Raw genomic sequence first — 17,862 nt, forward strand, 5'->3', positions numbered from 1 at the left:
GTTTAAGAAATCAGATTTAATGTCCTTCAGCTGTTCTGATCTAAAACCTCATAGCTCTTCAAGAGCGGAGAATAATTCCTCCGATACCTCATTTGTCTTCCGGACGTGCGAAGGCACTGAAATTTTAATGAAGTTTGGATGCTAACGCCTCTCACCTGCCAGACGGAAAATGCTCTTGGAACCTTTGGTGGGAATAACCGGGTTGAGCGGGGAAATTCCGAGAAGCTGCCGTCGGAATCAGTAGCCGACATGGAGGGGATCCAGAATAATAATGATAGTCCTAATGACGATGGTGGCTTTCCTAGAGCGCTTACTCTGGGAAAATAGCTGTGCTAAGCGTCGGGGTAGAATTGATGCGGTCAGATCAGCCCCATTTGGAACCTTTGGTGGGAATAACCGGGTTGAGCGGGGAAATTCCCAGAAGCGGCCGTCGGAAGCAGTAGCCGGAATGGAGGGGATCCAGAATAATAATGATAGTCATAATGACGATGATGGTTTTTGTAGAGCGCTTACTCTGGGAGACATGCTGTGCTAAGCGTCGGGGTAGAATCGATATGGTCAGATCAGCCCCATTTGGAGTCTTTGGTGGGAATAACCGGGTTGAGCTGGGAAATTCCCAGATGCGGCCGTCGGAAGCAGTAGCCGAAATGGAGGGGATCCAGAATAATAATGATAGTCATAATGACGATGATGGTTTTTGTAGAGCGCTTACTCTGGGAGACATGCTGTGCTAAGCGTCGGGGTAGAATCGATACGGTCAGATCAGCCCCATTTGGAGCCTTTGGTGGGAATAACCGGGTTGAGCCAGGAAATTCCCAGATGCGGCCATCGGAAGCAGTAGCCAAAATGGAGGGGATCCAGAATAATAATGATAGTCATAGTGATGATGGTGGTTTTCGTAGAGCGCTTACTCTGGGAGACATGCTGTGCTAAGCGTCGGGGTAGAATCGATACGGTCAGATCAGCCCCATTTGGAGCCTTTGGTGGGAATAACCGGGTTGAGCCGGGAAATTCCCAGATGCGGCCGTCGGAAGCAGTAGCCAAAATGGAGGGGATCCAGAATAATAATGATAGTCATAGTGATGATGGTGGTTTTCGTAGAGCGCTTACTCTGGGTGAAGCGCTATGCTAAGCATCGGGGTAGAATCGATGCTGTCAGATCAGCCCCATTTGGAACCTTTGGTGGGAATAACCGGGTTGAGCGGGGAAATTCCCAGAAGCGGCCGTCGGAAGCAGTAGCCGAAATGGAGGGGATCAAGAATAATAATGATAGTCCTAATGACGATGGTGGTTTTCGTAGAGCGCTTACGCTGGGAGAAGCGCTGTGCTAAGCGTCGGGGTAGAATTGATGCTATCAGAACAGCCCCATTTTTAGACTGTGAGCCCACTTTTTAGACTGTGAGCCCACTTTTTAGACTGTGAGCCCACTATTGGGTAGGGACTGTCTCTATATATTGCCAACTTGTACTTCCCAAGAACTTAGGACAGTGCTCTGCACACAGTAAGCGCTCAATAAATACGATTGATGATGATGATGATTTGGAACCTTTGGTGGGAATAACCTGGTTGAGTGGGGAAATTCCCAGAAGCGGCCATCGGAAGCAGTAGCCGAAATGGAGGGAATCCAGAATAATAATGACAGTCCTAATGACGATGGTGGTTTTCGTAGAGCGCTTACTCTGGGAGAAGCGCTGTGCTAAGCGTCGGGGTAAAGTTGATGCTGTCAGATCAGCCCCATGGCCTAGGGGATTTATTCATTCATTCATTCAATCGTATTTATTGAGCGCTTACTGTGTGCAGAGCACTGTACTAAGCGCTTGGGAAGTACAAGATGGCAACATTTAGAGACGGTCCCTACCCAACAACGGGCTCACGGTCTAGAAGGGGGAGACAGACAACAAAACAAAACATGTGGACAGGTGTCAAGTCATCACAATAAATAGAAATAAAGCTAGATGCACATCATTAACGAAATAAATGGAATAGTAAATATGTACAAGTAAAATAAATAGAGTAATAAATCTGTACAAATATATATACAGGTGCTACAAGGAGGGGAAGGAGGTAGGGCGGGGGGGATGGGGAGGAGGAGAGGAGGAGGGGGATAGAACCTAAGCGCTTAGTACAGTGCTCTGCACACAGTAAGCACTCAGTAAATACTATTGAATGAACTCAGGCTTTGGAGTCAGAAGGACCTAATTGACTGTGAGCCCACTGTTGGGTAGTGACCGTTTCTATATGTTGCCAATTTGTACTTCCCAAGCGCTTAGTACAGTGCTCTGCACACATTAAGTGCTCAATAAATGCGATTGATTGATTGATTGATTGATTGTGGTACTTGTTGAGCACTTACTATGTGCCAAACACCGTTCTAAGCGCTGGGGGAGATTCATTCATTCATTCAATCATATTTATTGAGCGCTTACTGTGTGCAGAACTCTGGACTAAGCGCTTGGAAAGTCCAATCTGGCAACAGAGGCAATTCATTCATTCATTCAATCATGTTTATTCATTCATTCATTCATTCAATCGTATTTATTGAGCGCTTACTGTGTGCAGAGCACTGTACTAAGTGCTTGGGAAGTACAACTTGGCAACATATAGACGGTCCCTACCCAACAGCGGGCTCACAGTCTAGAAGGGGGAGACAGACAACAAAACAAAACATATTAACAAAATAAAATAAATAGATTATTGAGCGCTTACTGTGTGCAGAGTGCTGTACTAAGCACTTGGGAAGTACAATTCAGCAACATATAGAGACGGTCCCTACCCAGCAATGGGCTCATGGTCTAGAAGGAGAAGCTGCTGTGGCTCAGTGGAAAGAGCCTGGGCTTTGGAGTCAGAGGTCATGGGTTCAAATCCCAGCTCTGCCAACTGCCAGCTGTGCGACTTTGGGCAACTCACTTAACTTCTCTGTGCCTCAGTTACCTCATCTGTAAAATGGGGATTAAAACTGTGAGCCCCCTGTGGGACAACCTGATCACCTTGTAACCTCCCCAGCGCTTAGAACAGTGCTTTGCACATAGTAAGCGCTTAACAAATACCAACATTATTATTAGAAGGGGGAGACGGACAACAAAACAAAGCGAAACAAGGCAAAACAAAACATCGGGCCCAATCCCTGTCCCCCACGGGGCTCGTGTTCTTCGTCCCCATTTTACAGATCAATCAATCAATCGTATTTATTGAGTGCTTACTATGTGCAGAGCACTGTACTAAGCGCTTGGGAAGTACAAATTGGCAACATATAGAGACAGTCTCTACCCAACAGTGGGCTCACAGTCTAAAAGGGGGAGACAGAGAATAAAACCAAGCATACTAACAAAATAAAATAAATAGGATAGATATGTACAAGTAAAATAAATAAATAAATAAATAGAGTAATAAATCTGTACAAACATATATACATATATACAGGTGCTGTGGGGAAGGGAAGGAGGTAAGATGTGGGGATGGAGAGGGGGACGAGGCGGAGAGGAAGGAAGGGGCTCAGTCTGGGAAGGCCTCCTGGAGGAGGTGAGCTCTCAGCAGGGCCTTGAAGGGAGGAAGAGCGCTAGCTTGGCAGATGGGCAGAGGGATTGGGGGCATTCCAGGCCCGGGGGAGGACGTGGGCCGGGGGTCGATGGCGGGACTGGCGAGAACGAGGCCTAACGGTGAGGAGATTAGCGGCGGAGGAGCGGAGGGTGCGGGCCGGGCTGGGGAAGGACAGAAGGGAGGTGAGGTAGGAGGGGGCCAGGGGATGGATGGATGGACAGCCTGGAAGCCCAGGGTGAGGAGTTTCTGCCTGATGCGCAGATTGATTGGAGATTGATTGGAGATTGGAGATTGATGATGAGAGAACCGAGGCCCAGAGAAGGGAGAAGACTTGCCCAAGGTCACACAGCAGACAAGGGGCAGAGCTGGTATTAGAACCAAGGTCCTTCTCACTCCCAGGCTGGGGCTCTTTCCACTAGATCACACTGAGATGAGTTTTAATATGGAATTCCCGGGTCTGACAAAGACAGGACATTATGAAAGATGTTTTGCCAGCAGGGCCTGGGTATAAAAACCAGACTTTCGTTAAAAATTCTTCCTTGGCAGGAAGCGGAGGGCCAAGGAAATCCCGGGAAACAAATCGTTTGGAACCTCAGGGCTCAACTTTTATGGGCGGACTTAAAGATCTTCTTTCTCTGTGGGGCGAAATAAAACAAAATTGCACCGAGTGCTGGATTCTGGAAATAAACCAAGCCCATTCCTGAGGCAACAGAAGACAGAAAAAAATAATCATAATAACCCAGGACGCTTCTTTGAAGCTATTTACTTTAAAGTCTGTCTCCTCCCTCGAGATTGCGAGCCAGTTGTTGGGTAGGGATTGTCTTTATCTGCTCCCGAATTGTACTTTCCAAGTGCTTAGTACAGTGCTCTGTGCACAGTAAGCACTCAGTAAATACGAGTGAATGAAACTGCAGGCTCTTTAAGGGCAGGGATCGTGTAGACTTACTCTGTCGTCCTCTCCCAAGCGCTCAGTACAGTGTTCCGCACACAGTAGACTGTCAGCTCTTTGAGGGCAGGAATAGTATCTAATAACTCTCTTGGACTCTCCTAAGTGCTCAGTACAGTGCTCTGCACACAGCAGGCTGGAAGCTCCTCAAGAGCCGTGATTATTAATAATAATGATGGTATTTGTTAAGCGCTAATTCTCTAATTAACGCACTTGTCAGCCATGTGACCTTGGGCCAGTCACTTGACTTCTCTGGGCCTCAGTTCCCTCATCTGGAAAATGGGGATTAAGACTGTTACCTTACCTCCTTCCCCTCCCCACCACCTGTATATATGTATACATGTTTGTATGTATTTAATACTCTATTTATTTATTGTATTTGTACATATTTATTCTCTTCATTTTATTTTGTTAATATGTTTTGTCTTGTTTGTCTCCCCCTTCTAGACGGTGAGCCCGTTGTCGGGACGGGACCATCTCTATATGTTGCCAACTTGTACTTCCCAAGCGCTTAGTCCAGTGCTCTGCACACAGTAAGAGCTCAATAAATATGATTGAATGAATGAATGAATGTGCCAAGCACTGTTCTAAGCACTGGGGTAAATACAGGGTAACCCAGTTGTCCCACATGGGGCTCACACTTTTCATCCCCATTTTCCAGATGAGGGAACTGAGGCACGGAGAAGTGAAGTGATTTGCCCAAGGTCACACAGCTGACAAGTGGCGGAGGCGGGATTAGAACCCACGTCCTCTGACTCCCAAGCCCGGGTTCTTTCCACTGAGTCAATTGTGTCTACAAACTGTATTGTCCTCTCCCAAGTACTCGTTACAGTGCTCTGTGCATTCATTCATTCATTCAGTCATATTTATTGAGCGCTTACTGTGTGCAGAGCACTGTACTAAGCGCTTGGGAAGTACAAGTTGGCAACATATAGAGACGGTCCCTACCCAACAACGGGCTCACTGTACAGTGCTCTAAACCCTGTAAATACCACATAGATACGATTGATCACAGCCTGGCCTAGTGGGTAGAGCCCAGGTTTGGGAGCCAGAAGGTCATGGGTTCAAATCCCGCTCCTCCACATGTCTTCTGGGTGACCTTGGGCAAGTCACTTCACTTCTCAGAGCCTCAGTTACCTCATCTGTAAAATAGGGATTAAGACTGTGAGCCCCAAGTGGGACAACTTGACCACCTTGTATCCTCCCCGGCGCTTAGAACGGTGCTCTGCATTCATTCATTCAATCATATTTATTGAGCGCTTACTGTGTGCAGAGCACTGTAGTAAGCGCTTGGGAAGTACAAGTGGGCAACATATAGAGACCCAACAGTGGGCTCACAGTCTCTGCACATAGTAAGCGCTTAACAAATGCCATCATTATTATTATTATTATATTCTCTGGGCCTCAGTTCTCCCCCTCTATAAAATGGGGATGGAGACTGTGAGTCTCACATGGGACGGGGACTGTGTCCGACCCGATTTGCTTATATCCACCCCAGCGCTTAGTACAGTGCCTGGCACACAGTTAGAGCTTAAGAAATACCGTTATTATTATTATTATTATTATTATTATTAATTCTTATTGATTAATCCACTGAAAAAGGGGGTGGATTTTTGGATTCTGTGTTTCTGGGTTCTATAATTAGACCTTGGGGGAGAATAATAGCATAGGTATAATTGCAGCCTTCAAGGAGCTGACAGTGTGCAGCATGGCTCAGTGGAAAGAGCCTGGGCTTGGGAGTCCGAGGTCATGGGTTCTAATCCCGCCTCTGCCACTAATCAGCTGTGTGACCTTGGGCTAGTCCACTTCTCTGGGCCTCAGTTCCCTCCTCTGGAAAATGGGGATGAAGACTGTGAGCCCCACATGGGACAACCTGGTCACCTTGTATCTCCCCCAGCACTCAGAACAGTGCTGGGCCCATAGTAAGCGCTTAACCAGTACCAACATTATTATTATTACTGTGTGCAGAGTGCTGTACTGAGCACTTGGGAGAGTCCAATACAGTTAGTAGACATGATCCCTGCCCCTAAAGGGCTCATGGGCTGTTGGGGTAGAAATAGACATGAAAATATATTACAGTTTGGAAGAAGTAATAGATTACAAAAATATGGACATCGGTACAGCAAGGGGTTAAGAAAAACTTCCTGATGACATGGAAAAGTGAAGAAACAGAAAGCAATAATAAGAATTATCATAATACTACTATTTGTTAAGCACCTATCTGTGCGCCAAGCATTGTACTAAGCCCTGAGCGGGGGGAGATTAATTCATTCATTCAGTCGTATTTATTGAGCGCTTACTGTGTGCAGAGCACTGAACTAAGCACTTGGGAATAATAATAATAATGATGATGGCATTTATTAAGCGCTTACTATGTGCAAAGCACTGTTCAGTGATTTGGGAAGCACTGGGAAGCGCTGGGAAGTACAGGTTGTCAACATAGAGAGACGGTCCCTACCCAACAGTGGGCTCACAGTATAGAATGGGGAGACAGAGAACAAAACAAAACATATTAACAAAATAAAATAAATAAATAGAATGTGTACAAGTAAAATAAATAGAGTAATAAATATGTACAAACAGATATACATATATACAGATGCTGTGGGGAAGGGAAGGAGGTAAGGCAGGAGAGATGGAGAGGGGGATCAGGATCAGGATCCACATGGTGCTCTTGGTCCAAATAAGAGGGAGAACAGGGATCGAATCCCCATTTTAAAGATGAGAAACTGAGGCACGGAATCAACCAATCGTATTTATTGAGCGCTTCCTGTGTGCAGAGCACTGTACTAAGCGCTTGGGAAGTACAAGTTGGCAACATATAGAGACGGTCCCTACCCAAACAGTGGGCTCACAGTCTAGAAGGAAAAGTGAAGTGACTCACCCAAGGTCACGCAGCAGGCGGGGTTGCAATTAGAACCCAGGCCCCCTGGGCCCCCTGGTTCTTAGGCCACGCTATAAATTGGAAGGAATAAAGTGCAGATATTAGAGATTGATGGGAGAATGGCTCCTTTTTTTTCTGCAGATAAAAGGCAGTTTGTCAGCTTGCAGTCAGAGCTGACAGGGAATTAGTCCAGGATGGATGGGAAGGCGGGATGGGGCCCAGGGAACAAGAGCCTGCCTGGATTGAGGATTTGGGACGGCGCCCGGAATCAGATGATCACTTCCTCCTCCCTAAGGGCTAAGGGGTGAGAGAAAATACTTGGGATTCCTGGAATTTCACAGTCTCTATCGACAACTTGAATTCCTTCATCCGATCGGCATTTTTTCATTTCATTTTTTGGCCTGGGTTTAATTTTTAAAACTCGCGTAACGAGCCGCATCGACGTGAAATTGTGACGGCCGCAAATTGCCGGGGAGGGATTTGTATTTAATTAAAAGAGACATTTGTGAGCTTGTTTTCCGAGAGAATTAGCCCTTCGAAATTTGAATGAAACCTGATGTTCGCCCACCTGATTCATCTTTCCCAGTTTTCAGGGACACGGTGGGATTTTTATCAGGAGTGTTCCTTCCCCTTCCCCCGTGTTCTTTCAATTATAATAATAATAATAATAATGATAGCATTTATTAAGCGCTTACTATGTGCAAAGCACTGTTCTAAGTGCTGGGGAGGTTACAAGGTGATCAGGTTGTCCCACAGGGGGCTCACAGTCTTAATCCCCATTTTACAGTTGAGGTCACTGAGGCCCAGAGGAGTGAAGTGACTTGCCCAAAGTCACACAGCTGACAAGTGGCGGAGCCGGGATTTGAACCTATGACCTCTGACTCCAAAGCCCAGGCTCTTCCCACTGAGCCACGCTGCTTCTCCAATCAATTAATCGATCAATTAATCGACCGATCGATCGATGAGTGGTATTTCTTGAGGATCTGCTATGTACAGAACACTGTACTAAGCACTTGGGAGAGTACAATGAAGCAGAGTTGGTGGACACATTCCGTTTATTTTTATCAATAATAATAGTAATAATAATAACGGCATTTGTTAAGTACTTACTATGTGCAAAGCACTGTTCTAAGCACTGGGGGGATACATGGTAATGAGGTTGTCCCACATGGGGCTCACAGTCTTCATCCCCATTTTACAGATGAGGTACCTGAGGCCCAGAGAAGTGAAGTGACTTGCCCAAAGTCACACAGCTGACAAGCGGCTGACCGGGATTTGAACCCATAACCTCCGACTCCCAAGCCCGGGCTCTTTTCACTGAGCCACGCTGCTTCTCTGCTTCTATTAATGTCCGTCTCCTCCACCTCTAGACTGTAAGCTCATCATGGGCAGGGCATGGGTCTGTTTATTCTCCCACCGTGCTCTCCCAAGCGCTTAGTACAGTGCTCTGCACACAATGCTTGCTTAATAAATATGACTGAATGCCCCCCTAATCATTCAGGCATTCACTAGTGGGCAGGAAGGTAGGCCAACTCTGTACTATAGTACTCTCCTAAGCGCTTAGTACAGTGCTCTGCCCATAGTAAGCACTCAGTAAATATGAAAGATGATCATTTGTGGAGCGCTTACAGTTGGAAGAGCACTGTACTAGATGCTTGGAAGAGTAGGATGCCACAGAGTTGTAGACACGTTTCCTGTCCACCATGAGCTGATGGTCTAGAAGGGGAGACGGATATAAAATAAATTAATTACAGATATAATAATAAAGATGGCATTTGTTAAGCGCTTACTATGTGCAAAGCACTGTTCTAAGCGCTGGGGGGGATACAGTGTGGTCACGTTGTCCCACGTGGGGCTCACAGTCTTAATCCCCATTTTTACAGATGAGGGAACTGAGGCTCAGAGAAGTTAAGTGACTTGTCCAAGGTCACACAGCAGACTTGTGGCGGAGCCGGGATTCGAACCCATGACGTCTGACTCCAAAGTCCGGGTTCGTCAAACTGAGACACGCTGCTTTTCTGCTTCTCATATTGATATCTATCAATATGCAATTAAGAGCTGTGGGGCTGAGGTGGAGGAGTGAATAGCAAATTGAGAAGCGTTCATTCATTCATTCAATCGTATTTATTGAGCGCTTACTGTGTGCAGAGAGCTGTACTAAGCACCTGGAAAGTACAATTCAGCAACAGATAGGGATGGTCCCTTCCCAACAGCGGGCTCACAGTCTAGAAGGGGGAGACAGACAACAAAACAAAACAAGTAGACAGGCATCAATAACGTGGCTCAATGGAAAAGAGCAAGGGCTTTGGAGTCAGAGGTCATGGGTTCAAATCCCGGCTCTGCCAATTGTCAGCTGTGTGGCTTTGGGCAAGTCACTTCACTTCTCTGGGCCTCAGTTCCCTCATCTGTAAAATGGGGATGAAGACTGTGAGCCCCCCGTGGGACAACCTGATCACCTGGTAACCTCCCCAGTGCTTAGAACAGTGCTTTGCACATAGTAAGCACTTAATAAATGCTATTATTATTATTATTATTATTATCATTATCATCATCAAAATAAAAATAGAATTATAGCAATATAGACATCATTAATAATAATAATAACAATGGCATTTATTAAGCGCTTACTATGTGCAAAGCACTGTTCTAAGCGCTAGGGTGGTTATAAGGTGATCAGGTTGTCCCTCGGTGGGCTCACAGTATTAATCCCCATTTTACAGATGAGGTAACTGAGGCCCCGAGAAGTTAAGTGACTTGGCCAAGGTCACACAGCTGACAATTGGAGGAGCCGGGGTTTGAACCAATGACCTCCGACTCCAAAGCCCGGGCTCTTTCCACTGAGCCACGCTCCTTCCCTATCATTATTATTATTATTATTATTATTATTATTATTATATCGTTATTACCCCTATTATTATCATTAATAATAATAATAACAATGGTGGCATTTGTTAAGCACTTACTATGTGCAGAGCACTGTTCTATGCACTGGGGGGGAGCCCACTGTTGGGTAGAGACCGTCTCTATACGTTGCCAACATGGACTTCCCAAGCGCTTAGTCCAGTGCTCTGCGCTCAATAAATGCGATTGATTGATTGATTGATTTTATTTTGCTAATATATTTGGTTTTGTTTTCTGTCTCCCCGTTCTAGACTGTGAGCCCGCTGTTGGGTAGGAACCGTCTCTATATGTTGCCAACTTGGACTTCCCGAGCACTTAGTCCAGTGCTCTGCACACAGTAAGCGCTCAATAAATACAATTGATTGATTGATTGATTGATTTTATTTTGTTAATATGTTTGGTTTTGTTCTCTGTCTCCCCCTTCTAGACTGTGAGCCCACTGTTGGGCAGGGACCGTCTCTATATGTTGCCAACTTGGACTTCCCAAGCGCTTAGTCCAGTGCTCTGCACACAGTAAGCGCTCAATAAATACGATTGATTGATTGATTGATTTTATTTTGTGAATATGTTTGGTTTTGTTCTCTGTCTCCCCCTTCTAGACTGTGAGCCCACTGTTGGGCAGGGACCGTCTCTATATGTTGCCAACTTGGACTTCCCAAGCGCTTAGTCCAGTGCTCTGCACACAGTAAGCGCTCAATAAATACGATTGATTGATTGATTTTATTTTGTTAATATGTTTGGTTTTGTTCTCTGTCTCCCCCTTCTAGACTGTGAGCCCGCTGTTGGGTAGGGCCTATCTCTATATGTTGCCAATTTGGACTTTAGTCCAGTGCTCTGCACACAGTAAGCGCTCAATAAATTCGATTGGTTGATTGATTGATTGGTAAGAAAACGTGTGGGCAGAATCGCTAGGTGTTTTGTGTTCCGTACTGGCTATGACAAACGGGATTTGCAGCGAATCAATAAATCTTGCCCTGAAAGGGCCAACGGCTTAGCTTTCCTCGAAGAACAAGGAAAAGCACAAACGTGTGGCGGGCTGAGTCCAGCGGGCTGCTGGAAGATTTAAAGTTCACGGCTATAATTCCTTTTTTCCTGACCTTTATCGCGGAAGGCCCGCCGAAGATCCGCACCGTCTGGTTGACTTCTAACTGGACAGCTGACCTATAAACCTTCATCCTCCTAGCCTCCATCCCTGCCGGGAAAACTTCCGACTCCCGTCTCTTCCCGCCTTCCCGCTGGGTCCGCGACCGGAGACGTGATAGATTTGTTAATCAAATCTGATCTAAGATTTGTTAATCAAATCTTAGAGAAGCAGCGTGGCTCAGTGGAAAGAGCCCCGGCTTTGGGGTCAGAGGTCGTGGGTTCAAATCCCGGCTCCGCCACTTGTCAGCTGGGTGACTTTGGGGAAGTCACTTCACTTCTCTGGGCCTCAGTTACCTTTGTACATATTTATTACTCTATTTATTTATTTATTTATTTACTTACTTACTTATTTATTTATTTATTTAGCTTGTACGTATCTATTCTATTTATTTTATTTTGTTAGTATATTTGGTTTTGTTCTCTGTCTCCCCCTTTTAGACTGTGAGCCCACTGTTGGATAGGGACTGTCTCTATATGTTGCCAACTTGTGATGATGATGATAATGGTATTTATTAAGCGCTTACTATGTGCAAAGCACTGTACTAAGCGCTGGGGAGGTTACAAGGTGATCAGGTTGTCCCATGGGGGGCTCACAATCTTAATCCCCATTTTACAGATGAGGGAACTGAGGCCCAGAGAAGTGAAGTGACTTGCCCAAAGTCACACAGCTGACAATTGGCGGAGCCGGGATTTGAACCCGTGACCTCTGACTCCAAAGCCCGGGCTCTTTCCACTGAGCCACGCTGCTTCTCTTGTACTTCCCAAGCGCTTAGTACAGTGCTCTGCACACAGTAAGTGCTCAATAAATACGATTGATTGATTGATTGATTGATTAAACTGGGGATGAAGACTGTGAGACCCATGTGGGACAACCTGATCACCTTGTAACCTCCCCAGCGCTTAGAACAGTGATTTGCGCAAAGTAAGCGCTTAATAAATGCCATCATTATATTAATCATCAGAAGCCGTGGAGCGCGTACCATGCGTGGAATGCTTAGAGCGGGGTCAGTTCGGGATGATCTGTTTGGGGAGGAAATTCATCCCATCTGGAGCTCAAAGTTTAATCAATCAATCGTATTTATTGAGCACTTACTGTATGCAGAGCACTGTACTAAGCGCTTAGCACTGTACTAAGCGCTTAAGTTTAAGGCAGCAAGAGCCTGGGCCCGGGAATCCGAAGGACCTGGGTTCTAATTCCAGCTCTGCCATGTTGTCTGCTGTGTGACCTTGGGTAGGTCACTTCACTTCTCAGGGCCTCTGTTTCCTCATCTGTCAAATAATAACAATAATAACAATGATGGCATTTATTAGGCGCTTACAATGTGCAAAGCACTGTTCTAAGCGCTGGGGAGGTTACAAGGTGATCAGGTTGTCCCATGGGGATTAAGAGTGTGAGCCCCATGTATATATCTGTACATATTTATGTCTATACATATTTATAATCCTTCTAGACTGTGAGCCCATTGTCTCTATCTGTTACCAAATTGTGCTTTCCAAGCAGTACAGGGCTCTGCACACAGTAAGCGCTCAATGAATATGATTGAATGAACTGAATGAGTAATTCTATTCATTTTATTAATAATGGCATTTATTAAGCGCTTACTATGTGCAAAGCACTGTTCTAAATGCTGGGGAGGTTACAGGGTGATCAAGAACAGTGCTTGGCACATCTATTCCCTCATCTGTAAAATGGGGATTAAGACTGTGAGCCCCATGTGGGACAACCTGATCACCTTGTATCTACCCCAGTACTTAGAACAGTGCTCAGGACATAGTAAATGCTTAACAAATGCCATCATCATTACTATAATTATTAACAAATACAATTATTATTATTATTATTATTAACTGTTTTAATCGTTCCCATTTTACAGCTAATGAGATTGAGGCCCAGAGAAATGAAGTGACTTGCCCAAGGTCACACAGCGGACATTCATTCAATTGTATTTATTGAGCGCTTACTGTGTGCAGAGCACTGGACTAAGCGCTTGGGAAGTACAAGTTGATAACATATGGACGTGTGGCGGGGCCCAGATTAGAACCCAGATCCTCTGACTGGCAGGCCTGACTCTATCCACTAGGCCCTCCTGCTTCTCTGCTCTTCAATCTCAGGGGTTGATGGGGTTATACAGCTATGTATCAGACCCCTGAAAATAAAGCAATTCATCATGGCCTAATAGATCCAGGGCCCGGGAGTCAAAAGGACCTGGGTTCTAATTCCGGCTCCGCCACTTGTCTGCTGGGTGACCTTGGGCAAGTCATTTCACTTCTGTGGGCCTCAGTTATCTCATCTGTAATGTGGGGATTAAGATTGTGAGCCCCATGTGGGACAGAGGATTCATTCATTCATTCAATCGGATTTATTGAGCGCTTACTGTGTGCAGAGCACTGTACTAAGCGCTTGGGAAGTACAAGTCAGCAACATATAGAGATGATCCCTACCCAACAAAGGGCTCACAGCATCTGTCTCCCCCTCTAGACTGTAAGCTTGTTGTGGGGAGGGAAAGGATCTCCCAACTCTATTATACTGTACTCTCCCAGGCGCTTAATAGAGCGCTTCCCACACAGTAATCGCTCAATAAACAGATCGACAGATCGATCCATTAGCCCATTTCTCTAAATCAGACCAGTGTGGGCAGGGACTGTCTCTCTTTATTGCTGAATTGTGCTTTCCAAGCGCTTAGTACAGTGCTCTGCGCACAATAAGCGCTCAATAAATGATTGAATGAATGAATAAAATCAGCCGTCACTTTCATTCAACCGTATTTATTGAACACTTACTGCATGCAGAGCACTGTACTAAATGCTTATTCCGTGTACCATTTGACAAGGCCGCGGCAATCCGCCTGTAATTTACAACGGGATTTATAGCGGACGCGTCCCGTTGTAGCCTTAAAAGACGATTTTGGATCCTGAGGCGATTACTTCGGGTGAATGTATCAAATAAGTTGTCTGACAGGGAGCTGCATTGATTCATTTCTATCTTTTGTTGCTTTTTCTTTTGATATTTTGCCGCAGGCGGAGAATTTGGCCTTAGCTTTGGAAAATGAGAATCAGAGGGAGCAATATGAGAGGTGTCTGGATGAGGTAAGGAAAGGTTTTTGCCCTTCTCCCATTCCCTGCTGCGTCCTCCTTGCCCTTGGATTTACTCTTTTTCATCCCGCCGTCCCTCAGCCCAGAGCAAATCTATTTCCATAATTAATTCATTCATGTTCATGCCCTGATACGAGCTGTGTGTCTCAGTGACAAGAGCCCAGGCTTGGGAGTCAGAGGTCATGGGTTCTAATTCCGCCTCCGCCACTTGTCGGCTGTGTGACTTTGAGCAAGTCACTTCACTTCTCTGGACCTCAGTTCCCTCATCTGGAAAATGGGGATGAAGACTGTGAGCCTCACGTGGGACAACCTGATCACCTTGTAACCTCCCCAGTGCTTAGAACAGTGCTTGGCATGTAGTAAGCACTTAACAAATGCCATCATTATCATTATTATTGTTATTATTATTATTATTATTATTAATGTTCGTCTCCCCCGTTAGATTGTGAGCTCACTGTGGGAAGGGAATGTATCTCCCAACTCTGTTATTTTGGACTCTTCCGAGCACTTTGGACAGTGCTCTGCACATAGTAAGCGCTCAATAAATAAAGAAATAAATTGATGGATGGATGGATAAGAAGCAGCGTGGCTCAGTGGAAAGAGCCCGGGCTTTGGAGTCAGAGGTTATGGGTTCAAATTCCGGCTCCGCCAACTGTCAGCTGTGTGACTTTGGGCAAGTCACTTCACTTCTCTGGGCCTCAGTTACCTCATCTGCGAAATGGGGATTAAGACTGCGAGCCCCCCATGGGACAAGCTGATCACCTTGTAACCTCCCTAGCGCTTAGAACAGTGCTTTGCACATAGTAAGCGCTTAATAAATGTCATTAAAAAAAAAGCAGAGTGGCTTAATGGGAGAGAGAGGTCGTGGGTTCTAATCCTGGCTCTGCCGCTTGTCAGCTGTGTGACTTTGGGCAAGTCACTTGACTTCTCTGGGCCTCAGTTTCCTCATCTGTCAAATGGGGATGAAGACCGTGAGCCCCACGTGGGACACCCTGATCACCTTGTTTCCCCCCGCAGTGCTTAGAACAGTGCTTAGCACATAGTAAGCGCTTAACAAATCCCAACATTATTATTCTTCATCATCATCATCAATCGTATTTATTGAGCGCTTACTATGTGCAGAGCACTGTACTAAGCGCTTGGGAAGTACAAATTGGCAACACATAGAGACAGTCCCTACCCAACAGTGGGCTTACAGTCTAATTATTCTTACTCAGAGGAGGGTCCCTGGGGTGCAGAGAAGTGCAACGACTTGTCCAAGGTCACACACAGAGGCCGAGTGGCGGAGCCGGGATGAGAACCCAAGTCCTTGTGACTGTCAGGCCCGGGCTTTTTCCCCAGCCTGGACGCTCCTCCTCCGTCTCCCCCTCTAGACCGTGAGCTCCTTGTGGGCAGGGAATATGTCTGATATTCTGCTGTAGTCCCCCCAAGCGCTTAGGGCGAGTCACTTCACTTCTCCGGGCCTCAGTGACCTCATCTGGAAAATGGGGATGAAGACTGTGAGCCCCCCGGGGGACAACCTGATCACCTTGTAACCTCCCCAGCGCTTAGAACAGTGCTTTGCACATAGTAAGCGCTTAATAAATGCCATCATTATTATTATTATAGTAAGCGCTTAATAAATGCCATTATTATTATTATTTTTTGGGCCTCCATTCCCTCATCTGTAAAATGGGGGTGAAGACTGTGAGCCCCTCGTGGGACACCCTGATCACCTCGTAACCCCCCCAGCGCTTAGAACAGTGCTTTGCACATAGTATGTGCTTGATAAATGCCATTATTATTATTATTTTCTGGGCCTCCGTTCCCTCATCTGTAAAATGGGGATGAAGACTGTGAGCCCCCTGTGGGACAACCTGACCACCTTGTAACCTCCCCAGCGCTTAGAACAGTGCTTTGCACATAGTAAGTGCTTAATAAATGCTATTATTATTATTATTTTCTGGGCCTCCATTCCCTCATCTGTAAAATGGGGATGAAGACTGTGAGCCCCCCGGGGGACACCCTGATCACCTCGTAACCTCCCCAGCGCTTAGAACAGTGCTTTGCACATAGTAAGCGTTTAATAAATGCCATTATTATTATTATTTTCTGGGCCTCCGTTCCCTCATCTGTAAAATGGGGGTGAAGACTGTGAGCCCCCTGTGGGACAACCTGACCACCTTGTAACCTCCCCAGCACTTAGAACAGCGCTTTGCACATAGTAAATGTGCAATACGCTTTGCGCTTAATAAATGCCATTAGTAGTAGTAGTAGTAGTAGTAGTAGTAGTAGTAGTACAGTGCTCCCAGTCAGCGTTCAATAAATACGATTGAATAAATGAATGAATGATTTCTGAGGAGAATCCTGAGAAGCAGCGTGGCAAGAACCTGAGCTTGGGCATCAGAGGACGTGGGTTCTAATCCCGCTCCGCCGCTTGTCCGCTGTGTGACCTTGGGCCAGCCACTTCACTTCTCCATGCCTCAGTTTCCTCAGCTGTAAAATGAGGATGAGACCGTGAGCTGCACATGGGACAACCTGATGACCTTGTATCTATCCCAGTGCTTATAATGGTGCTTGGCACATAGTAAGCGCTTAACAAATACCATTATCATAACAATATAATATAATTAAAATAATATAAATAATATAATATATATATATTACTAATAATATATTAGTAATAATTATTATTATTGCTACTACTACTAATAATAATACGGCATGGGAGAACTTAAGCACAAAGAGGCAGCTCAGAACGACCCGTCTCACCTCCTTCTTCTAGACTGTGAGCCTTTTGTTGGGTAGGGACTGTCTATATGTTGCCAACTTGTACTTCCCAAGCGCTTAGTACAGTGCTCTGCACACAGTAAGTACTCAAGAAATACGATTGAATGAATGAATGAATGAATGAATGATTGAGCCCCATGAGGGTTAAGTAAGGCCCAGCGATACCAGCCACGTGCCACAGCCGGGATGACGGAAGTGGAATGTTCCACGGGAGCTTTCCTTCAAGGTTTTCACACTAATTAGGCAGCCGGGGATGTAAAAATCCCTCTAAAGTGGTGCGTGGTCCAAAATTTTAATGAAACACCCCCAAACATGCACAACATAAATGAATAATGTAACACAATCGCTTCCACGGCTACCTTGGTTTCCAACTGAAGGATTCCGAGTAAACTCTTGGGAGTCGATGGCATTGAGATTCCCCCCCGGACTGTTTGTTCTAGAAAATGTGTCGTTTGAATAATAATGATGGTATTTGTTAAACGCTTACTATGTTCAAAGCACTGTTCTAAGCACTGGGGGGGTTACAAACTGATTAGGTTGTCCCACAGGGGACTCATGGTCTTCATCCCCATTTTCCAGATGAGGTCAC

At 45.7% G+C, this 17,862-nt stretch overlaps 1 protein-coding gene across 1 annotated transcript in view; it reads left to right on the forward strand.

Annotated features, from left to right (window-relative positions):
• Positions 1-17,862, forward strand: part of NCKAP5 (NCK associated protein 5) — a 116,978-nt gene that overhangs the window by 58,641 nt on the left and 40,475 nt on the right. Inside the window, exon 3 of the mRNA XM_038753446.1 lies at positions 14,430-14,498. Coding sequence (XP_038609374.1) covers positions 14,430-14,498 — 69 coding nt within the window. The remainder of the gene's footprint in view (positions 1-14,429; positions 14,499-17,862) is intronic.

Source organism: Tachyglossus aculeatus, chromosome 1 (genome assembly GCF_015852505.1).
Source record: "Tachyglossus aculeatus isolate mTacAcu1 chromosome 1, mTacAcu1.pri, whole genome shotgun sequence".
Classification (NCBI taxonomy): Eukaryota; Metazoa; Chordata; class Mammalia; order Monotremata; family Tachyglossidae; genus Tachyglossus; species Tachyglossus aculeatus.